This window comes from Rhineura floridana, chromosome 9 (genome assembly GCF_030035675.1).
Source record: "Rhineura floridana isolate rRhiFlo1 chromosome 9, rRhiFlo1.hap2, whole genome shotgun sequence".
Lineage (NCBI taxonomy): Eukaryota > Metazoa > Chordata > Lepidosauria > Squamata > Rhineuridae > Rhineura > Rhineura floridana.
In genome coordinates, this window is record NC_084488.1 from 124341559 (window position 1) to 124366124 (window position 24566).

Consider the following 24566-nt stretch of genomic DNA (forward strand, 5'->3'; position numbering starts at 1 on the left):
AGGCTTTGTGCACACTTCCCTGTTTTCCATTTAGGGTTGTTTAGCAAAACAGCAGTAAGGAACAACCAGAACTGTTTGAGCTGAAGGAGGAACATAGGCGCATAGGGATGCTGCCTTAACAGTCCATCCAGCTCAGAATCGCCTGCACGGGCTGGCAGCAGCTCTCCAGGGTTTCAGACAGGAGTTGTTCCTGGCCCAACCTGGAGATGCCACCTGAGACCGGACCTGGGACCTTTTGTGTGCGAGTCACGTGCTCTGCCAGTAAGCTACGGCCCTTCCCCGTAAGGGTAACGCCTCCATCCATCTCTGTTGTCAGGAAGGGTAGCTGGGAGAGGAGGAGGGCAAGAGAGGATGCAGGATGGGGAGGGTAGATTTGGCACTTGGGCTGCCAGTTGTTGACTGGCACTGCTGTGCTGAAGGGCATCTTCCTGTCCCAGCCAGAGATGATGCAAAGTTCATTCTGAGGTAGCAGTTCCCCCAGAACAGCCTTTGCCAACCTGATGCTCTCCAGATGTTTTGGACTACAGCTCCCACTGGCCTCAGCCAGTATGACGTATGTGTGCTCCTTGTCCACAGTTGAATTATAAAATAATAATAATAATAATAATAATAATAATATACGAGTCTGTTGCAGCCCAAGATGTCTTCATAGAATCATAGAGTTGGAAGGGGCCTTGTAGGCCATCGAGTCCAACCCCCTGCTCACAGCAGGAAATCCACAGCTAGAGCATCTCTCGCAGATAGCTGTCCAGCCTCTGCTTGAAGACATCCAGCGAAGGGGATCCCACCACCTCCCTAGGCAGTCGGTTCCATTGCCGAACTGCCCTTACTGTCAAGAAGTTCCTTCTAATGTCCAACCTGAATCTACGCTCCTGCAACTTAAAACCATTAGAACTAGTCCTACCCTCTGGGGCAGCAGAGAACAAATCTGTACCCTCCTCTATGTGACAGCCCTTCAGGTACTTAAAGAGTGCAATCATGTCGCCCCTCAGCCTTCTCTTCACCAGACTGAACATGCCAAGTTCCTTCAACCTTTCCTCATAAGACTTGTTCTCCATACCGGCTATCATCCTCGTCGCCCTCTTCTGAACCCACTCTAACTTGTCTATATCTTTCTTAAAATGAGGTGCCCAGAACTGAACACAGTATTCCAGATGAGGCCTGACCAATGCAGAATATAGTGGGACTATTACTTCCCTCGACCTGGAAACTATAGCTCTGTTTATGCAGCCCAAAACCGCGTTTGCCTTTTTTGCCGCAGCATCACACTGCTGGGTCATGTTCAACTTGCGATCCACCACAATTCCAAGGTCCTTCTCACACGCACTACTGCTAAGCCAGGTATTTCCCATCCTGTACCCGTGCATTCCCTTTCCCAAAGCCTTGAATTCATTTGCCTGGGAAAGCCAGACTTTCTCCTCAGAGCAATTACATAAATTATGCCTAATTTTTGAATGTAATGGTGCAATTAGGCCTAATGTGCCGTACATCCAAGTCCCGCCACCTGTCATAACGAGGCTGTTTGCTTCCGCTCCTGAGGCAAGCGGAGAGTGCTGTCAGCTTTAGATTGTCCCAGGCATACTTCCATGTGTGACCCTATTTTTTTCTTGTTTTCTTGTTTGTATAAAGTGCCTCAAACTTGTACAAAACCTTTCACGGTTCTGCACAGCATCTTCATCAAAGCGCTGCCCCATCTCTCTCCCACCTCCCCTGGTTTAATCTCGATTTAGTATTTCCATGGAAAATACAGTAAGTAGAAAAACAAGGGGAAACAGTAAATCTGGATAGAATGAGATGGCATTTGATGAGGGTAGCATTAAGTGGGTGCGGCAAAACAACCACTACCCTTGCGTGCATGACTGGCACAGAGGCACATGATCAGGGGACTGGAAGCAAAGCCCTATGAGGAGAGACTGAAAGAACTGGGCTTGTTTAGCCTGGAGAAAGAAGACTGAGGGAGATAGGGTAGCACTCTTCAAGTACATGAAAGGTTGCCACACGGAGGAGGGCCGGGATCTCTTCTCAATCGTCCCAGAGTGCAGGACACGGAATAATGGGCTCAAGTTGCAAGAAGCCAGATTTCGACTGGACATCAGAAAAAACGTCCTAACTGTTAGAGCCCTACGACAAGGGAACCAATGACCTAGAGAGGTAGTGGGCTCTCAGACACTGGAGGCATTCGAGAGGCAGCTGGACAGCCATCTGTCAGGAATGCTTTGATTTGGATTCCTGCATTGATCAGGGGGTTGGACTCGATGGCCTTATAGGCCCCTTCCAACTCTACTATTCTATGATTCTATGAATTCTGTTCTATGAGTCTACAAGAAACAGCCGTGCGAATGCCCCCCAAAAGTCTAAGGCAGGTCCTGCTCACAGATTTGCAGTCTGAGAGCCAAACAGGATGCAGCGAGATTAGTTTCCAGAGGGCAGCACCAAAATGGCAAGTCTAGCCCTGCCTGATTTTGTGCTTCATTTCAGAAGCATAGCGTAAGACCAGGGACAAGATGCCTTGGGTGGAGGGCAAGATCCTCCTGGCAACCACACACTTTGAGCTGGCTACCATCCACAGCTTCCAGGCTCCTCTTCACATGTGCTCGCTGACCCGTTGGGAAACGAATCCAGCCTTCCTAAACCTGGTGCCCTCGTGTTGTTTTGGACTACAGCTCCCAACAGGCCGTAGCATCATATGGCCAGGGTGGTTGGGATGGTGGGAGTTGCAGTTAGTCCAAGACATCTGCAGGGCAGCAGCAGGCGGAACTGATTTTGAGAGGCTGCTTAAAACGACAGAGGAAAGGGATGGCACTAGTGTTTTGTCAAAGAATTCTGGGGAGGTGGCGCTGCAGTGGAATGAATCACGAGGCTGAAGGTGAAACTGTTTTGTTTTGGAGAATTGAAGTATGAGTAAAATCCCAGTCTGTGTTGGAATTGCTTTTAAGATTTTTTTTTTAAAAAAACACCTTTTTTATATGTTTTTAACCCTTTTTTAGGATGTCTTAAAAGCTTTTTTAAAAAAAATGTTTTTAAAGTTGTTTTGTTTTAATATATTTTAAGGTCTGTTTTTATGATGTTTTAAAGTGTTTTTAGTGCTTTGCTGCCCTGGGCTCCTGCTGGGAGGAAGGGCGGGGTACAAATAAATAAATAAATAAATAAATAAATAAAATGAAGAGACCATGGAAGAGCTAAAGCAGACAGAGGAAAGAAAGGGGGAGAGTGGATGCAAGCATCAATGAGCAGAAGTAGTTGTTCAGCTGTCTAAGAAAACCCCGGCTGCTGGATCAGGCCCAAGGGGGCCCGTTGAGTCCAGTATCCTGTTCTCCCCGTGGCCAACCAGCTCCCTCTTCTGGGAAGCCCACAAGCAGGACCTGAGCAAAACAGTTACGGCATCAGTGAAAAGATAATGGGGAAAGGATCTGGCTGTAGCCTGAATGAGAAATCAGGGTCCAAATGCAATTTGCAGGTTACAGACCTGGGGGAAGAAAGCAAGAAGTGTGATAGCCAGAGATGAGAAGAGGAAACACAGAAGAGAGATTGGAGTGAGAAGCCATAAATTCTGTTTTAGAAAGCTCAAGCATTTAAAGCAGCCTCCCCCAAGTTAGTCCTCTGCCCCCCCCCATGTTTCCATCTGCCTCACCCACTATGCCAGCTGGAAAAGATGAGTGTTGCTGTCCAAGACGTCTTCACTTGCTCTCCCCAGAGAGATGCGCCTGGCACCATCGCTAGCATTCAGGCGGCATGGGAAGACACCGCTATTCTCCAGGCGTTTTGCTCTCCATTGGTGTTCATCTTTTAGTTGGGTGGGATAGGATGTCTCCTTTTTATGTTATCATAGAATTAGCGCTTCTAGTTAGTAATGTTCTTTTGTTTTCTCATGTATTTTAAATTTGGTATTTTATGCTTTTTCCAAATAAATAAAAAATAAATCCCTTTGAGACCAATGTTTTCTGTAGTCTGGAGGGCACCAGCTTGGAGAAGGCTGCTTTAAAGACATGCAAGATGAAAATAGCTGATCCACACCTAATGGCAAAATCCACTTTTTCCATATTCAGTTGGTGGCCTCGAGATCCATACATGTCCTGTTTGTGGTCAGATTATTGTGGAAACCCGTATGCTTGGGCTTTTTGGGGGGGGTCTAATTGCTTTAGCATTGGCCACTCCTCTAAGTCCACCCCTTTTCAGTGATTGGTCCATAATGTTTGTTTGCTTTTATATATACACACATCCACACCCTGCAATATAATTTATGTCATTGAATGCAAAAGACTCAATGGCCGTATTAGGCCCCTTCCACCTCTATGCTTCTGTGATTCTAAGTCCTAGTCCAGCACTCTAACCACTACACCACACTAATGTTCTTATTAGCTTACCGTGCTGTATACAGCCCAGTTCCCAATTCAGCGCAGTATGTGCAGCAGTATGGGACCCATGCTCCCATTCTTTGGGTATCCTCAAGGGGGAGTAACTTGACATCCGCTTCTGTCCATGACCAGCACCTGGTGTGGAGGCTGGAGTCAGAGGTGCAGGGAGGCACTGAGCCAGGAAGCTTTCCAGAGCTGGAGACTGATGAGCTCCGAAGGGAGTTGTTAATCCAGCAAAAGGTCCAGAGGAGACTTGCGTAGCTTGGCTCTCTGCAGGGTCATTGTTTACACAGCTGGGTCTTCCCCTCGCCCTGGGGAAGAAATTTGGTTCAGTTTGATTTGAAGCTGAATTTGTCAAATTGGCACTTTCCGAAACAATCTGAGAAGCAAAATACAGCTGTCCTTCAAAATTCACACTAATCCGAATTTTTGCAGTGCAGTTCTTCAACCGAACAATATTTACAAAAATGCATATATTAGGGGGAAATGTGCATAAAATGAGTATTAGTGAAAATAACATAAAATGCATTATAGTAGGAGAAATTGGTTGCAAAATGCGTACGTGAATCGAAACTGCGAACAAAAATGTGTTTAGTAGGAGAAAATTGCACTAAAATGCCGGGGATTTTTCATGAGGATTGTTTTTTTTTTTTTTTAATTGTAAATTGCTGCAGAACTGAACTTAAGACTGGAAGAATGAGAAACAGAGAGGACCGAGATGGACAGTGCTTGCCACCGCTACTCTTGAGTAGACCCTTGGCAAGGGCCAGCCAGCAGTCAAAGGGGCATTCCTGCCTATGGCTCTGGGCTCACCATAGGATCCATTGCCACCTTCACTCTTGAGGCCTGGTGGGGAGGGGATGGAGGAGAATTGGGGGTCAAGGCAGAGCTCAGGATGGGGGTCCTTGGGGAGCCCAGGCAAGGCATCCCTGAGATGGGGCTCTTCTGGCTGCCTTATGACTACTGCGACTTCCTCTACGGCTGGAGTGGGTTTTTCTGCAAGTCCCCAAGTCCAGGTTTCCTCCAAAGGGGTCTCTCTGGGGTTTGAGTCTGACTGGATCCTCCAGACGCCGTAATGTGCAGCCACAAATCTTGTGTTTCCTTAATAAATTACAGGCATGGGGAAGTGATTCTCACTGTCAATCACTCCCTCACCCTGAATGTGAGAGGGTAAAAGGAGGTCTTAGCCTGGCACCTAAAAACCAACAGGTGGCTAGGACCCAAAAGATGGTGAACTTCACCAGGTGAGCCTCCCTAGGAAGAACAATCCACAGCTTGGGAAACTGGCTCTAATTTTCCCTTTCCATTTTTTTCCATTAAATTTTAGGTTGGGTTCTTGAAGATCCTGCACAAGTACGAAATTACGTTCCTTCTGCCCTTCATACAGCAGCTGGGGAAAGACATTCGTGCTGCGCCGTTGTCCAACCTTAACCTTACAGTGACCAACATAGCATCTGCGCCTGAAGGTAAGGTCTTTGCACTGAGGAAGGATGGGTATGTCTGAAGACAACCTTTCCCTTGGTTTTCCTGCAACTTTGAGATGCTTCATTTCTTAAAGAATCCCTGTTCTCAAAGTACTATTTCCTATGTTTTAAAAACATTTTATTCTTTTTTCCGCTCTCCCGATGTTTTCCACCTTCCTCTTGCTTACCTTTCCTATTTTCGGCGCAATCTCAGGATCTGCTACCAAAGCCTAGGGGTGGGTGAGTTTCCCCAGGCTTTATTCAGAATGGGATTGCCTCAAATGAATGGATTTTGGTTTCTGCTGGACTCAGCACCAAGTTGAGTAATTTTAAGACACCCTCTCATGCTCTCAGTTGATGTCATTGGGGAGAATGTTTTTGGACCTTTAGCAAACTTAATCTGGTGTCCTCCGGACATGTGAGACTACCGTTCCCGTCAGCCCCAGCCAGCACCAGGTTAGGAACACTGGAATCTGCCTTATGCAGAGTCGGACCATTGGCCCATCTAGCTAAGTACTGTCTACACTGACAGGCAGCAGCTCTCTGGGATTTCAGGCAGGGTTCTCTAGAGTGTTGGACTACGACCTGGGAGACCAGGGGTTGAATCCCCACACAGCCATGAAGCTCCCTGGGTGACCTTGGGCCAGTCACTGCCTCTCAGCCTCAGAGGGAGGCAATGGTAAAACTGTTGAAGTGTGTGCGTTGTTGTGTGAAACAGCATACGTTACGTTGGAGTTAAGTTGAGCAAGAAACATCACAGAGGCATTAGATCAGGTTAAGAGTCTTTACTACAAGACATTATGGCTTAAGGCTTTAAGATTACATGTAGAGTTGCTCCCCCCCCTAGGAGAGAAGTTCTCAGTTCAAAGACATGACACAGAAGACTCTGCTCAGTTCAGAGGCAATATACAGAAGACACAACTTACAGACTCTGTTAGAACTTTCCCAGTTGCTATCTCACGTTACCATGACAACCGCTGGCCTTGGATGTCTGCTCACTCTCAGGCCAGGAGATAACTCCTTCTAGCTACAGATTTCCAGACTTGCAGACTTGATGGAAAATAAACTCAGTGACAGTACAGTTCAATGGTCAACAATTCCCCCTTTTTCCCATCATGTCTGTAATTCATGACAACAATAACAATAATACATTTCTACAATACATCTTGCAATATAGTTTACATTTCAGTACAGTTCAGAACATCTCTGTACATTTAGCTAACACTTTATTCAATCAAACTTTGGCTGAACACAAGTCAAATATAACGTATCAGGATCCATTTCAACTTGTTTATGCATACCTGGGCTGGTAATTACCCCCACAGTAAATTTTTCAGGCGGTTTCCCTATGTTTGATCTTGTAGAACGTCTTAAAGGCACTAGGGCTTCTGCCCTCTCTGCCCCCCCATTCGTGCTTGTGCTTGGCACAGCGTGCCCAGGATCCTCCATTTCCTCAGCCTTACATTTCTTCGATCTTCGTTTCCCACAAATGAACTCATTTAACGCATCTCTGAGAGGAATTTGTGTGCCTTCCACTTTTATGTCAAGTTCTGGTTTGAATGTTTGCGCTTGTGTGTCATCTAACCCTGTAAGAATGACTGTTTCCCTTTGATCCCAAGGCTTTTCTGAGACTTTAATGCTTCTGCTCAGGACTAATTGCTGTGTTTCTGGCAACCAAATTCTGAAATATGCATTCTGAAATCCCAAAACAAACCCTTGAAGTGCTCTGGGTGCAAGTTTGCCTCTTCTTTTTCCCTGTGAAATGTGGACCCAGCAACGTGCACCGAATTTTTGAATGTGTTGTATTTTCGGCTTTCTGCCAGTGATTTTCTCATAAGGAGACATTCCAAGTGCACTGTGTAATACCCTGTTGTGAATATAATTCGCATAATGAATTGCTTCGCCCCAGAAGGAGTTCCCTAAATTGCAATCCATTAGCATGGCTCTCATTGCTTCCTGAGGCACCCTGTTTTTTCTCTCTGCAGTTCCGTTAGAAAACGGGCTGTAAGGAGCAGTGAAATTCTGGTTTATTCCCTTACTCTCAAGGAAGTCACTCAATGCCTTGCTCGTGAATTCCCCTCCCTGGTCTGAGTGTATCGCTTTCACAGTGACGCCATGTTGAGTTTCAATTCTCTTAATGAACAGCTTCAGCTTCTGTTCAGCTTCACTTTTATGCTTGAGCAAATAAAGATTCGTGTATCTAGAGAAATCATCTACCAGTACCATAAAGAATTTCGCACCTCCGCGTGAAGCATTTATTGGCCCTGATAAATCAACATGAACTAGCTGGTAGGGAGCTGTTGTGGTTCTCTCAGCCTCCCGGTTATTTGGTGCAATTGTCATTTTCGCTTTATGACATGCATCACAATCTAACATTAACTGTCCACAATTTCTCAAACGCATGTTTTCACTATGCATTGGGGTTTTCTTTATCGTGTCAAAGTTTGCATGCCCCAGCCTTTGATGCCATTCATGGACGCAGCCTTGATGTGTGTGTGCCTCAGCGTTTAACACAGCACACCCTGCTTGACTGCCTTTTATTACAAACTGTGAATCATTAAGGCTTCCCTGCAAGCACACTTCATCCCCCCTCATTACATAACATTTGTCTTTGTGAAACAATACTGTAAAATCACAACTCACCAGTTTTCTGACTGACAAAATATTATGAGCCAATTCTGGTACAAATAAACATTCTGACAGTATTCCAAGTTTATCAAATCTCACCAGTCCTCGGGCTTCCACATTCTTCTGCGATCCATCCGCAAGTAAAACAAAGTCCTGCACGTCTTCTGAAGTGTAAAACAAACTCCTGTCTTTAATTAATATATGGCTTGCCCCGCTGTCAAGAGTCCAGTTTTTATTTTATTTATTTATTTATTTAATTACATTTCTAGACCGCCCTATAGCAGAAAGCTCTCAGGGCGGTGTACAACAAATAAAATCACAATTAAAATATGAGCAGTTAACAGGTCCTAACTCGTGAGACTTCTGTTTACAAACAAAGTTCACACTTCCCTGCTTCAAGCCTCCGTCCCTGGAGTTTCGCTTGACTGCACAGTCTCTTTGAAGATGCCCACGAGCCCCACAGGCATAACAAGATTTCAGCCGCTGCTGCTCTGGCTTGTTTTCCTGTCTGCAGCTACTTTCTTCTTTCAGCTTGGCTCTTTGCTTTTCCTCAGCACTTTTCGCCTCTTGTCTCCGCTGCCATTCCTGGGACAGTTTTTCCTCAATAAACGCAACGTTCAGACCTCCATCAGGCATGGCTTCGAAAGCCATGACCATATTATTCCAAATCCCATCGAGTGAAGCCAGGATCAGATAGGTCTTCTGAAGTTCAGAGTGTTCCATGCCTCGATCCTGCAACTCAGCAAATAGGCGTCTGAATTCAGTGAGATGCTCACTCATTTCACACTCACCCGTGAAGCGCATCTGGTAAAGCTTCCTTGCCAAACACAGCTTAGATCCCGCAGTCTGTTGCACATGTAGGGCCTCCAACACATCCCACATCTGTTTGGCGTTTGTAACATCTCTCACGTGTAACAGTTGAGAGTCTGATAGAGCCAGAAGTATAAAAGCTTGCGCCTTCTGATCTCTACGCGTCCAGGCCGCGGTCAGTACCGCCGGAGGGGGTCCATCTATAATGTCCCATAAATCCTCTTTTATCAGCAAAGCCCGCATCCTCGGCTTCCAGCTGGCATAATTCTTTTCCGTCAATCTTTCCATTGGCAAGCCTTCCCCAGACAGGTTTACAGCCATGTTGCTCACCTCTGTCTGGTACAATCGATCAAGCTGCCCTCTGGAACTCCATCTGCCGTTCAGACCAGCAACTTACTCTTGTGTAACGCGCTGTTGTCAGGCCCAGGATGTGACTCAGGAACCAGACCAACGGCTGTAGTTAATTCGTGTTTTATTAGGGTAATGTCCAAACAAAGACTGCGTTTTCTCATGAAGCAATACAGGGATACAGGTCCTGCGGCATTGGGAGAAAGTTGACAGAGCAAGGGACTTCTTCCCGCCTGTTCTTTAAGAAGGGGCCAAACGGGCGCGCAATCTTTCGCTCCTCCTTAACTGCCCCTCAGGTGCTGCCCACCTTCTCCCCCTTCTCTCCTGTCTTTTCAGCTGTCTGCGTGTGCGCGGTGAGGGGGGAAGCATCTCCCCCTCCTCTTCTGAAGTTTCCGATTCCAGGATGGGGGATAGGGGAGGGGCAAACTGCCTCCCCGCTTTTCGGCTGTGAGCAGCCCTCCCTCTTTCCCCTCTTGCTCTGAGCCTGAAAGAGGGGGAGGCGTGAGAATGTCCAGGGAGGGCTCAGGCTCCCCGTCGCTAAGCGACCTTATCACTGGCAGTTCCTCTGTTTCGTCTTCGCTCCAAAGGGGGGAAGTTCCTCCCCCTTCCCTCTGCCATCCATCCGAATACTCTTCTCCCAACTCTCCGGGATCCAGCTCCCCGGGATTGGGACCCCAGCTCTGCCTTCCGACACCATCCCCCCTCCCAGGCTGTGCCCCCCTCCCCTTGTCTGGCTTGGGACGGTGGGGAAAACGTTGATGGAAAAGTTTTACCAATTCTGGAGCATGCACATCAGCTGCATCTTCCCATGATCTGTCAGCCACCCCATAGCCTTTCCAGTGAATCAAGTACTGCAGCTTGTGGCGTCTGATCCTGGAATCTAAGATCTCCTCAACTTCAAACTCAAGCTGCTCATTTACCAGGAGTGGAGCTCCGGGAGGTTCCTCCGGCCGTAACTCACTGGGAGGGGCGGCTTTCGTTAAGAGGGATCGATGGAACACAGGATGTATTTTAAACGTGTCAGGCAGCTTCAGTTGGTACGCCACGGGATTGATTTGAGTTTCTATTTCGAAAGGACCCACCCTCTTGTCTTGTAATTTTCTACATTTGCCCAGCATCTGGAGGAAGCGGGTGGACAGCCATACCTGGTCTCCCGGTTGAAGGGGGGGGCCCTCCTTCCTGTGCAGGTCAGCAACTCGCTTGTACTCCGTTTTGGCTTCGTTTAACTGCTGTTTCAGTGTCTGTTGCGCCGCTTGCAATTCCTTAAGGAAGTTCTCAGCTGCCGGTACCAGCATTCCTTCTGAGCTGCTTGGAAAGACTTTAGGATGGAATCCATAATTAGCGAAGAACGGGGTTTGTTGAGTGCTGGAGTGCAGAGAATTGTTGTAGGCGAACTCTGCAAAATGCAAATATGATACCCAGTCAGTCTGTTGATAGGACACATAACTTCGTAAATATCTTTCCAAAACGGCGTTCAAGCGTTCCGTCTGCCCATCTGTCTGGGGGTGATGGGCGGAGGAGAGTTTTAATTCCGTCTGCAACTGTTTCCACATTGCTCTCCAAAATTTGGCTGTGAACTGAGTTCCTGGGTCTGAGACTACGCTGTTTGGCAATCCATGCAGCCGGTAGACTTCTTTGATGAATAACTTGGCCGTTTCTTTAGCCTCTAAGGCCCCTGCACAAGGAAGAAAGTGTGCCATTTTGGTAAGTAGATCCACCACTACTAAGATGGCTGTCATTCCTTGGGACTTGGGTAGATCAGTTATAAAATCCATGGAGAGGTCCTTCCAGGGTTCGTGTGGGACAGGCAACGGTTGTAACAGTCCTGCTGGTGTCCCTGTTTGTGTTTTTGTCCGCAGACAGACAGAGCAGGACTTTACATAACTCTCAATATCCCGACGCATTTTAGGCCACCAGAAGTCCTTGGCCACGTTCTGAATGGTCTTGTAAATTCCAAAGTGTCCCGCTGTGATGGAATCATGACACTGGCGTAGGATTCTGAGCCTTAATTCCCCTTCTGGCACATATCTGGCGGTTTTGAACCATAACAGTCCATTTCTCCAGTGAAAGGTTACTTCTGAGTCTTGACCTTGTCCCGTCTCCTGCTGATATTTTAGCATGTCTGCATCTTCTTGTTGTGCCTTTTTGAGTTCCTCTTCCCATGAAGGCTGGCATACTCCCAACGTTAATTTCTCTGGCGGGATTACGTACTGAGGCTGGTCCTCGGATTCACTTTCTTTGTATTGTGGCTGTCTGGATAAGGCATCCGCTCTCTGGTTTTTGGCTTGGGCATGGTAAGTAATCTGGAAGTTAAACCTAGTGAAGAACTGGGACCATCTTATCTGTCTCTGGTTCAGCTTTCTGGCGGTTTGGAGGCTTTCAAGATTCTTGTGGTGGGAGCGCACTTCAATTCGATGAGAGGTCCCCTCTAGGTATTGTCTCCAGTTTTCAAAAGAGTCCTTGATGGCCAGCAGCTCCTTCTCCCAAACTGTGTAGTTCTTCTCTGCAGGCTTTAACTTCCGAGAGAAGTACGCACAGGGGTGCAGCTCCTTCCCTTCTTGGTCTAATTGTAGCAGGACCCCCCCGATGGCAAAATCTGAAGCATCTGCTTCCACTACGAAAGGGCGGTTCGGATCAGCAAAGCGCAGAATGGGCTCAGTAGCAAACCTTCTCTTCAGCTCCTCAAAGGCCTCGGTGGCGTTCTCTGTCCATTGAAACTTCTTCTTCCCCCTTAAACAGTCAGTCAGAGGAGCTGTTAATTTGGAAAACCCTGGAATGAACTTTCTGTAATAATTGGCAAACCCGAAAAACCGTTGTACATCCTTTTTGGTGACAGGTTGGCCCCAGTCCAATATGCAGCTTACTTTCCCTGGGTCCATCTCCACGCCTTCCGCTGAGATTCGATATCCAAGGAAGTCTAGAGACTTGAGGTCAAATCCACATTTCTCTAATGTAGCATACAGGTGATTTTCTCTCAGTCTCTTCAACACCGTCTTCACATGCTGGTCGTGGTCTTCCTGGTTCTTTGAGAACACCAGGATATCATCTAAGTAACAGATTACATACGTGTCCAACAAGTCTCTAAACACGTCGTTCGTGAATTTTTGAAAAATTCCTGGACTTCCACAAATCCCGAACGGCATGACCAGGTATTCATACTGTCCGTAAGCGGTCAAGAATCCTGTTTTCCATTCATCTCCTTCCTTCATTCTGATCAGATTGTACGCTCCTCTCAAATCCAACTTCGTGAAGATTTTTGCAGAGCGCAGTCGGTCCAGCAACTCTGAGATCAGGGGCAGCGGGTAGCTGTTGGGGATGGTGATCTGGTTCAATGCGCGATAGTCGTTACAGGGTCTGAGTTCCCCCCCTTCTTTTTCACAAACAATAGTGGCGCTCCAGCAGGGGATTGTGAGGGGCGTATGAATCCTCGCCTCAGGTTTTTATCCAGGAATTCCTTCAGGGCCTCCCTCTCATTCTCTGTGAGAGAGTAGATTCTCCCTGATGGGATGCTGGCTCCTGGCACTAGGTCAATCGCACAGTCGTAAGGGCGGTGGGGGGGTAAAGTCTCTGCCTCTTTTTCATCAAACACATCTTTGAATTCTTCATACTTTGGCAGCAGGGTCACTTGCTCGATCTCTTGCACTGCCCCTGCTAGGGTGTTCTTGATTCCTTCAGGTTGACAGTTCTCCTGGCAATACTGTGAGGTGAACCACACCACCGCCTCCTTCCAACTTATTTTGGGTTCATGCTTTGCTAGCCAGGGCATTCCCAGAATCACCTCAAAGTTCGAGAGATCTGACACGTATAGCGAAATGAACTGTTCGTGCCCAGGGATTTGAAGTTTCACTTCCTCCGTGGCTTGTGTCACCCCTCCTGACTTCAGGGGTCTCCCATCGATAGTCTCCACAGCTAGGGGAGTGTCCAGTTTCCACCGGGAAATTCCATGACGCTTGACTAACTTTGCATCAATAAAATTTGTGGAGGCTCCACTGTCAATTAAGGCAGTGGAATTAAACACCACTCCTCTGGAAGTTGTAATCTGAATAGGCAAGACCAACACCCCCTTTGAGGGAGGTTGGATCGTTGGGGGGCCTTTATACAATGCTGCCCCCAGTCCACCGGCCTGCACGTGGACTGGGTGTTCTAGTTTCCCGACGGCTCAGCTTTCCCCCCTTTCAGTCCACAGTCTCTGGCCACATGGCCCGGCTTTGAACAATAAAAGCATAAACGTTCCCGGCGTCGTCTTTCCTTTTCTTCTTCCGACAGTCTTGGCCTAGCCCCTCCCTGTCCCTCAGTTGCATTACCTGCCATCCCTGCAGTGGGAAGGGTCTTGTTGCGGGATGCCGAGGCTGAGTATCTCGGGACCTCCTGCTTCCTTTCCAGGCGCCTTCCTTCCATCCGGTGATCTATCTGTAGGCATAGCCGGATGAGCCCTGGTAGGTCAGCGGGGGGGGGAGGTCCTGGCCAACTCATCCAGGATTTCAGCATTTAATCCACTCCGGTACATAAACATCAGGGCGGCGTCATTGTAACCAGTTTCCTGGGACAGAATTTTAAAAGCATTAGTGTACTCGGAAACAGTCCCTTTAGCTTGCTTCAGAGCGCCTAGTTGCCGCGCTACTGTTTCAGCCCTTTGCGGGTCTTGAAACATCTCGGTCATCTCCTGTATAAATCCTCTGTACCTTCCTAAGACAGTATCCTTTCTCACGAGATACGGAGTCACCCATTTTGCAGCTTCTCCCTCCAGGAGGCTAATCACGAAAGCTACTTTAGCCCCATCGTCTGGAAATTCCGTGTGCCTGACATCCAGATATAACTCACATTGAGCCACGAAGTTTGCCAACTGATCACTTTGTCCCGCGTATTTTGGGGGCAATCCAATGGGAACCTTTACTACGGCAGCTGGAGGGGCTGTTCGCATCTGGTCTATCGTGGCCTTCAAGGTTTGATTATCCGTCTTCAGCGCCTTGACTGCTGCTAGCAGGGCTTGAACATCCGTCTGCAAATCAGCTACCTTAGTCCTCAAGAGTTCCACTTCTTCCGTCTCAGAAGTGGGGTTCATCCCCCCCGCTGCTCCCTTTGACATCTTGTCCCAGTCAAGTGAAGAGAGCGTTGAGGGTGATTTAGGTGGCTCTGTCAAGCTGTCAGGCCCAGGATGTGACTCAGGAACCAGACCAACGGCTGTAGTTAATTCGTGTTTTATTAGGGTAATGTCCAAACAAAGACTGCGTTTTCTCATGAAGCAATACAGGGATACAGGTCCTGCGGCATTGGGAGAAAGTTGACAGAGCAAGGGACTTCTTCCCGCCTGTTCTTTAAGAAGGGGCCAAACGGGCGCGCAATCTTTCGCTCCTCCTTAACTGCCCCTCAGGTGCTGCCCACCTTCTCCCCCTTCTCTCCTGTCTTTTCAGCTGTCTGCGTGTGCGCGGTGAGGGGGGAAGCATCTCCCCCTCCTCTTCTGAAGTTTCCGATTCCAGGATGGGGGATAGGGGAGGGGCAAACTGCCTCCCCGCTTTTCGGCTGTGAGCAGCCCTCCCTCTTTCCCCTCTTGCTCTGAGCCTGAAAGAGGGGGAGGCGTGAGAATGTCCAGGGAGGGCTCAGGCTCCCCGTTGCTAAGCGACCTTATCACTGGCAGTTCCTCTGTTTCGTCTTCGCTCCAAAGGGGGGAAGTTCCTCCCCTTCCCTCTGCCATCCATCCGAATACTCTTCTCCCAACTCTCCGGGATCCAGCTCCCCGGGATTGGGACCCCAGCTCTACCTTCCGACAGCTGTGGATCTGGGCCCATAACCCTGTTGAAGTGTGTGCGTTGTTGCGTGAAACAGCATACGTTACGTTGGAGTTAAGTTGAGCAAGAAACATCACAGAGGCATTAGATCAGGTTAAGAGTCTTTACTACAAGACATTATGGCTTAAGGCTTTAAGATTACATGTAGAGTTGCTCCCCCCCCTGGCCTCCCTACAGATTGAGGACCCATTAGAGATGTAGTTCCTATAGATCGTGATGTCCTAGTCATAGATTGTCAACATTCGTGGGACCTGCATTTGCCGTAGGTTTGCCATGGATGTTGCTATGACAGTATTGAAGGTCCAATGGGGACCCTGTGATGGCATCCTCCAGCTGCTGTGGCCTGCTAAGTCTTGGATGGGAAAAGGAAGGGAGTTGCTCCAGCAGGGCTAAGCTAATGAAGAGTCAGGTCTGAATGATGGCTTGCCTTATAATGGGCTTGGGGGTTCCAGGCTGGCATGCCCCATTTCAGCGTTTAGCTCTCTTGTTATGCAGCCTGTGTTTGCTAAGGAGGTCCCGAAGAGAGCCAACTTGAAATTCACTGGCTTGGTGATTTGCAAGAGAGATGCCTGCCGTGTCTCGTCGTTGGACACCTTGCACGTTCTCAGACCTTGCTTTGCTTTTAAGGTACATGTCGGTGGCCGTGCTGAGACCCCCTGAGACAGAATGTGGGGAATAGGCAATCTCTTTGAAAGCAATCGCTGTGCAGGGTGGGACCCCTGTTGATGGATGGGAGCAATCAGGCGGCTGGTTCCACGACACAAAGAGCCTTGGCCCACCTGTTTGTCTTGTTTTTGGAATGCAGAGGGGCTTGATCTGGAAACTGCAAGTTGGCTTGCAGAACGGGGCAGGGGAGGACGAGAGGCTTGTGTTCCTGGCTGGCATAATCTCTGGCTTGCAGGAAGGGCTCATGTGCTGTGTATGTGTCGGGGTGTGTGGGTGTCTTGCCTTTGCTTTGCAGACCAGCTGTTTTGGCAGCATAGTGCCCTGGAACAGCACTGCTAACAAACCTCTAAGGGCGTTTGAGCCTTTTCCTATTATTTTGCCTCTGCAAAGTCAAAGTGCATTTTGGCATGTTGATCTGCGTATGTTTGTTTGCTTCCCCCCCCCCCAAGGATTTTAAATCAAGATCCCATTTTCCAAGCAGCTAGTTCTCACTTTAACGCATGTGCTGCTCTCTGCTTACTGTGCTGACCAGCTTCCAAAATGTCCACAATGTGCTGTTTACCTGATGAAGGCCCACATGGGGGAAAAAAGTGCGCTCATTGTTGTTGAATGTTCCAAATGAATCCTGGATGGCTTTAAAAGAGGTTTAGGTAAATTAATAAGGCTATGTTCTACCTCCACTGTCAGAGGTAATATGGCTCTGAATTACCCGGTGCTGGTGTGCTCGGGTCATGCTGGTGGGCTTCCCATAGGTAGTGGCTGGTCACCACAAGATGCTGAATCAGACAGGCCTTTGGGCTGTTTCAGCACGACTCTCCTTATATTCATCTTCTCTTGTGCCAAGGCTGGGGAAAATCTGTTCTTCTGGGTTGTATGAGAAGGTGGCTGTGCACAGCACTGATTGGCTGCTGCCTCGTAATGTCGCACACCTTTCCTCCGTGCCCAGTGTGGATTGGCTGCTGCCTTGTAACCCACAGGATCTCTCTCCCTCCTTTTTGCAGTATTTCATGCCAGACTCTTCCTTTGATTCCAACCCTAAGACAGTGAATGAGCTCTTATTTGTGTAAATGTGCAAAGCACTATTTTTTTTTAGGGAAGGGGAAGGCAGGCAGCCTGCTGAGGAATAGGAAGGGCTGAGCTGAATTGTCGGTAGAAGGGTGTGCTGGAAGCTTTGTGGAGGAAGACTGGGATGCTTCTCCAAAGGAGGAAAAAAAGGAGCACGCTGCGATTTCTGGCTTCTGAGTGCATTGATGTGCTGCGGGAAATACCATGCGCTAAATGTCTGTGCATCAGGCAGCTCCTTAAGCTGCAGAAGCAGTGAAAGAAGCAGCTTTGGAAACAGAAATCAGCCCCGTGTTGAAAGGGCCGCCATCCCTCCCCCTTCAGGTCTCCTTTCTCGGTGAGTGTCCCACACTCAATATTGGCCAAACGGAGCCTTTCTGATTTAAGCATTGACTCTAAAGCTCAGCAGCAAAACACATGCTTGGCATGTAAAAGGCCCCAGGTTCAGTCTGCAGCATCTCCAGGTAGGGCTGGGAATGTCCCCTGTCTGAAACCTTGGAGAGCCGCTGCCAGTCAGTGCAGGCAATACTGAGCTAGGTGGAGCAAGGGTCTGCACTCCATCATTGCTCCTCCAGTATCCCAGTTTCAACGGCTGTGTTTGACACAATGCTGAGGAGGAAGGGCCGCGAGCGCTAAATGGAACCTCCATGTGCAGAGGCAGTCTAGCTCTGCATACAGCTTCCTCTGGCCACCCTTCGTCGATAAGCCACGGAGGAGTTGCTGTCATGTTCTATCAGGCTGCAAATTCGAGCAGACACGGTGGCATCTTCCTGGCAGCTTGCATGTTGCGCAGAGCTGGATTGCAGGGGCTGTTGTTTATCTGCATTGGCAGCATGTTACAGAGTTGCATAAGCAGAAGGGCAAGGTCGCTGCCCTGAGGTGCTTACAGTCAACACTGATACTCCAGCAGAGACGAGAGAGGGCAGGAATGGGAGAGGCTGGGGAAGAAAGGGTGGACCGTCTTCAGCAAAAGTAGTTATTTACTTATTGTATTTATATACTGCCCCATAGCTGAAGCTCTCTGGGTGGTTTACAGTAATTAAAAACATTAAAAACAAATATACAAATTTAAAGCACATCTTTAAAAAACAATTTCAAACACAAATTGCACCTACCGCAGGTTTTATTACAGTGGGGGCTGGGGAGCTTAGGGTTTTTTGGGGGAAGAGATTGTACTTACCCAGTTGGATTAAAAATGTGGGGCCCCCTCCTCTTGTCTTCAGCATTGGGGATGGGGAACCTGGTGCCTTTTAGGTGTTGTTGGATTCCCCAAGTCCCAGCCAGTGTGGCCAACGGTCGGGGGTCGTGACGGGCGCTAGAGTCCAAGCGTTGAACGAGCGCCTCGATGCAGCCAAGGACTGGATGAGCCAAAGCTGAATCCTGTCAAGGCAGGAGGGAGGTTCCGGGGTCAAATTCTTCTGGGATTATTGGAGCCTGCCTTTTAGCCACCATTTCATGTTGTAGCTGCAGTTAGCAAAATCCCAACCAGATTCTGGTGTGCTGGCTGTATTTATTTATGATTTCACACCCTTCCTTTTAGCAGCTTGACTAAAAAGAGCTCCCACTTTTATGTGCAACAAAATCTCTCATGTTTTTTCTTTGTGGGTGGGGAGGACTGAAGGAACAATTCTGTAATATGAAACTGCCCATACTCTACGCTCAACATCGAAGACCCTCCTCCGAGTGCCTACTCATAGGGAAGCTCGGAGGGCGGCAACACGAAAAAGGGCTTTTTCAGTGGTGGCCCCCGAATTGTGGAACACCCTCCCAGAGGAGATACGCCTGGCGCCAATGTTACTATCTTTTCGGCGCCAGGTTAAAACTTTCCTCTTCGCCCAGGCATTTTAATTATTTTAATTATGTTGCATTTATTGGAAGTGTTTTAATTCTTAATATTCTGTACTTTTAAATTGTGTTTTTATATTGTATATGCTTATGTATTTCTAATGTTGTTCTTGTTCTTGTGAACCGCCCAGAGAGCTTCGGCTATGGGGCAGTCTATAAGTTTAATGAAATGAAATAAATAAATAAATAAATAAATAATAATTCTGTGTGGCTTGCCCGGAGGAATTGGGAAGAATACTTCCTTGCGTGATGGGAGGGGTAGTTGTTCCATTCAGAGACAGATTTGCCATTTATTGCAGAGCAGAAATCCAAAGTTTAACGGGATAGTGGGCAAGCGCCAACGGCAGTAAAGGTGAGCGGGCAGCAAAATCAGCCACGCTGCGGTGCCTGGAGTATCTGTTCAAGAGGCAGCTGCTGGGCTCCGGTAGTTGTGGGCACTGAGCTGCTGGAACTGAGCTGCAGATCAAACAATTTGGTGCCAAGTTCTCGGAGTGCTTGTGCACCTCCACTTTCCAACATGAGCCAAGTATGTCAATTAGGGATTATGCAAGACGAATGCAATGAGGCCACTTCCAGTAGTGTTTGAACCAGCACACATGAGGCTTGAGAAGGCTTTGGATTCCTTTGGTTTCAGTGGTGCACTTTGTGGAAAACCCCCGAAAGTCCCCTTGCTTTACAAAGGCCTCTCCTGCGCTTCCTCTTGCGTGTGCGGTGCTAAGAAACACCGTGAATGAGGATCGAGGGCAGGTTAATTGGTGCATTTGAAAACGGGGGCAGCCTCCGGCCCTGTTTGGTGCTTGAAGTGGGCTGAGTAAAGATGATCAGCAGGTCTTGTGATCTGGAGCAGAATTGGTGCAGCTGTTGCTGACCCAGTCAGCATCCCTGAGACCCTTGGACAGGGGCCGTGTACACCACCCATACATTTAAAGCACATCACCCCTCCCAAAAAGAAGAATTCTGGGAACTGTAATTTGCCCATCGCAGAGCTACATTTCCCAGCACCCTAAATGTATGGTGAGCATGCAGTCTCGGTGTGGTCCTGAATCTGTTCCTCAGCTGCCAGATATAGTGCAGCCTTCTCTTCCAAAGGCAGCTGGTTCCTTTATGGCCGGATTCTTGTAGGGAGCAAGTGGCTCCTAGCATTTAACCCAGTTTCCCCCAACTTGTTGTCCAAAACATCTGGAGGGCCCCAGGTTGACGAAGCCTGCTGCAGAGCCCCATCCTGGGTCCTGTTTCTTGGTAATATTGAGCCCAAAGCAGTGTGCAACTTTCCCCAAGAGCATCTAGGCTGATCAGGGTGATGGGATACCCAACATGGTGGCCTCCAGATGTTGGTGCACTCCAGCTCCCACCATCCCTGCCAGGTAGGCCTGATCGGAGCTGGAGCCCAACATCTGGAGGGCACTAAGTTGGGGAAGGCTGCTTTCTTGAGTTTCAGTTCTAAGGATCCTGTTCTGACCTAGCTGCAGCTGCCAAACCCTTGTTTTCTTCTTCTAATTATCAAGGCATCCTGCTGCACACTGTGGAAGGAAAGCCAACTTGGGTTCGAGTTCTAATGTGACAAGATGAGTCATCAGTTTGCGCGCTGGCCCGCTCCAGCTGCCGGCAAGCTGGTGTGGCTCGCATTGCAGCCACGCAGCAGTATAGCTTTGCTGTTGCAGCTACACAGGCAGGTTATCGGCCGCCCTGTCTGCACAGGACTGCAGCTCTTAGAGCATTCCTGCAGCTCTTGTGGTGGCTGCTGCCATGTTGTCCGTGACGACTGGAGCGCCACGAACTCCGGCTGGTTCAGTACGAGATGTGCTCCTGTAGAATTGCCAAATCTCTGTGGAGTAATTAATGACTAGGCAAATTTCCCCTCCTCCTATCTCTGTCTCTCTCTTCCATCTGTTGTTGTCGAAGGGTGAGGGGGGATGTTCAGGGCCACCTTTACACTTCTGCAAATCCAGCTGTTTGCTCACCTAGCAGTATCTGATGCTTTGTTCCAGACAATGCAAAGGACTTGCATTCCTTACTCTTTCGGTTTCCTGTCCGCATCCTGGGGGGGGGGGCGCCTCCCCTGCCTATATCCTATGCAGACACCTTTCTGTGGTGACCCTGCTTGGCATCTTGAGCTGTTTTTTTTCAATCAGTCTGTAGAGTGAGGCTGGGCATTCCTGCCTTCTGAGCTGAGGGGTGGCCTTCAATTGATGCCTTTGTCCCCTGGATTTTAACAGAAGACCACTGAAACTTCCCCTCGTGACCCATTGCTGACCTTTTGCTCAACAGCCTGTTACAATCCGGTGCTTCCCTGGGCAGGGCACAGCTGGTGGAGAGCTCTTTGCTCTGTTGCAGGGCACAGCTGGTGGAGAGTGTGACGTCCTTCCCTGGTTGTCCCTGTCAGGTTCCCACCTGCTTGTGGCTACTGCCTTTCACTAGGCACCACCAGGGACACCACCAGTCCGGACCGTCCTTTATATGGTTTCTCACTCCGCTCTAGCACAGATCTCACTAGATCCCCCTGCTAGGCAGCACCACCAGTCACGTCCTATAACCAATACTCCCAGAGACTTTGCCTGAGTCTCTCTCTAGCTGGTTACTTTTGCGACTGAGTGCTTATGCTGTTCCCAACCCCCTTGTATCTTTATAGATAACGCATACAACTCTGGGTTGCTCTGGATACTTGAATTGTTATTATTCCTCCCTTCACCGCTGCCACCATTAGATACTGTTTCTGTTCAGCCTTGGTAATTACCTTGCCCTCCCTTCTGTTCTGGTACGTATATCCCCCAGCCAAGGATCAGGCCTTTGGTAAACCAAATAAGTATTTATTAAATATCAGAAATAACAAGATTAGTTTTAGAATGTTTCACAAGCGTATGGTTTCATCTATTCCTGTTTTGTACTTGACTTATTATTAATCAGAACTCCAACTCCCTCTTTCTCCACACTCCCAACATCCACCCAGATTCAACTGTCATTCTTCCATTTATACCCCCAGCCATTCAAACGCTCAGCCAATCATCCAGCATTCTACTGCTCATGTACTCCCCCCTCCTCTTTCACTCCACTTACCATATGTCTTCTATATAAACAGCACTTACCATATTTACACTATAAGCAGGAACATCACAGAGAGCTCTTTGCTCTGTTGCAAGGCACAGCTGGTGGAGAGCTCTTTGCTCTGTTGCAGGGCACAGCTGGTGGAGAGCTCTTTGCTCTGTTGCAGGGCACAGCTGGTGGAGAGCTCTTTGCTCTGTTGCAGGGCACAGCTGGTGGAGTTGCTCTGTTGCAGGGCACAGCTGGTGGAGAGCTCTTTGCTCTGTTGCAGGGCACAGCTGGTGGAGAGCTCTTTGCTCTGTTGCAGGGCACAGCTGGTGGAGAGCTCTCTGCTCTGTTGCAGGGCACAGCTGGTGGAGAGCTCTTTGCTCTGTTGCAGGGCACAGCTGGTGGAGAGCTCTTTGCTCTGTTGCAGGGCACAGCTGGTGGAGTTGCTCTGTTGCAGGGCACAGCTGGTGGAGAGCTCTTTGCTCTGTTGCAGGGCACAGCTGGTGGAGAGCTCTTTGCTCTGTTGCAGGGCACAGCTGGTGGAGAGCTCTTTGCTCTGTTGCAGGGCACAGCTGGTGGAGAGCTCTTTGCTCTGTTGCAGGGCACAGCTGGTGGAGAGCTCTTTGCTCTGTTGCAGGGCACAGCTGGTGGAGAGCTCTTTGCTCTGTTGCAGGGCACAGCTGGTGGAGAGCTCTTTGCTCTGTTGCAGGGCACAGCTGGTGGAGAGCTCTTTGCTCTGTTGCAGGGCACAGCTGGTGGAGAGCTCTTTGCTCTGTTGCAGGGCACAGCTGGTGGAGAGCTCTTTGCTCTGTTGCAGGGCACAGCTGGTGGAGTTGCTCTGTTGCAGGGCACAGCTGGTGGAGTTGCTCTTTTGCAGGGCACAGCTGGTGGAGAGCTCTTTGCTCTGTTGCAGGGCACAGCTGGTGGAGAGCTCTTTGTTCTGTTGCAGGGCACAGCTGGTGGAGAGCTCTCTGCTCTGTTGCAGGGCACAGCTGGTGGAGAGCTCTCTGCTCTGTTGCAGGGCACAGCTGGTGGAGAGCTCTCTGCTCTGTTGCAGGGCACAGCTGGTGGAGAGCTCTCTGCTCTGTTGCAGGGCACAGCTGGTGGAGAGCTCTTTGCTCTGTTGCAGGGCACAGCTGGTGGAGAGCTCTTTGCTCTGTTGCAGGGCACAGCTGGTGGAGAGCTCTTTGCTCTGTTGCAGGGCACAGCTGGTGGAGTTGCTCTGTTGCAGGGCACAGCTGGTGGAGAGCTCTTTGCTCTGTTGCAGGGCACAGCTGGTGGAGAGCTCTTTGCTCTGTTGCAGGGCACAGCTGGTGGAGAGCTCTTTGCTCTGTTGCAGGGCACAGCTGGTGGAGAGCTCTTTGCTCTGTTGCAGGGCACAGCTGGTGGAGAGCTCTTTGCTCTGTTGCAGGGCACAGCTGGTGGAGAGCTCTTTGCTCTGTTGCAGGGCACAGCTGGTGGAGTTGCTCTGTTGCAGGGCACAGCTGGTGGAGTTGCTCTGTTGCAGGGCACAGCTGGTGGAGAGCTCTTTGCTCTGTTGCAGGGCACAGCTGGTGGAGAGCTCTTTGTTCTGTTGCAGGGCACAGCTGGTGGAGAGCTCTCTGCTCTGTTGCAGGGCACAGCTGGTGGAGAGCTCTTTGCTCTGTTGCAGGGCACAGCTGGTGGAGTTGCTCTGTTGCAGGGCACAGCTGGTGGAGAGCTCTTTGCTCTGTTGCAGGGCACAGCTGGTGGAGTTGCTCTGTTGCAGGGCACAGCTGGTGGAGAGCTCTTTGCTCTGTTGCAGGGCACAGCTGGTGCTCTTTGCTCTATTGCCAGTGGTGTCATTTGTAAACTGCAATCCTTCAGTGTGTGGTCCAGAATACCAAAATGGAGATTCCTTATTTTTCTGGCTGGACATTGTAGTATGAGCATGTGGGGTGTTTTTTTGAGGGTGTGTGTGTGCATTCAGCCCTGGCTGCCAGAAGTCACTGATGTTGACTGCACAGACAAGGCTGGCACCTTTGATGCCCCTGGATGTCGGTCAGACCACTGGTCTATCTAGCTCGATATTGCCACAGCTCTTCAGATTTTAGGCTAGAGCCTTCCCCGGCTATTCCTACATATGTTAGGGCCTGCTGCATGCAAACTGTGTGCTGTACTGCTGAGGTGTGATCCCTTCCCTGAGAGGCTGGCTGCGCCCACAGATGGGTGCCCTTGAACTCCTCCCTCTCGGTGCCTGGGTGCCAGAGGGAAGTGCATTGAGGTCAACACCATGTACACAACACAAGTGGGGTGCTGTTGCAGGCAAGGGGTCCTGTTGACCTGATGTGACTAAGGTTTGCCAGATCTAGAAGGGCAGGTGCGTGGAAAGACCCTACCGGGTTGATCACTGGTAGAGTATAGACTCCTTGAGCGTTGGAGCACCCAGGCAGTTGCCCACTCTTCCCCTGACATGACTACACTGGTCCCACACCAGTTGCCAGAGTTAGTTAAAAGTAACCCCCCCGGATGGCCTCTGCACATAGGATTTGGACACCATGGAACTGAGCAGCCTGGGAGCCGCTTTATAAGTGTAGCTGTCTGTATTCTGCCCTGAA

General features: G+C 49.2%; 1 protein-coding gene across 5 annotated transcripts in view; it reads left to right on the plus strand.

Moving 5' to 3' along the window:
- Positions 1-24566, plus strand: part of ADISSP (adipose secreted signaling protein) — a 103476-nt gene that overhangs the window by 52227 nt on the left and 26683 nt on the right. For all 5 annotated transcript variants that reach the window (XM_061583637.1, XM_061583636.1, XM_061583639.1 and 2 more), the window contains exon 4: positions 5683-5821. In XM_061583637.1, the coding sequence (XP_061439621.1) occupies positions 5683-5821 (139 nt within the window). The remainder of the gene's footprint in view (positions 1-5682; positions 5822-24566) is intronic.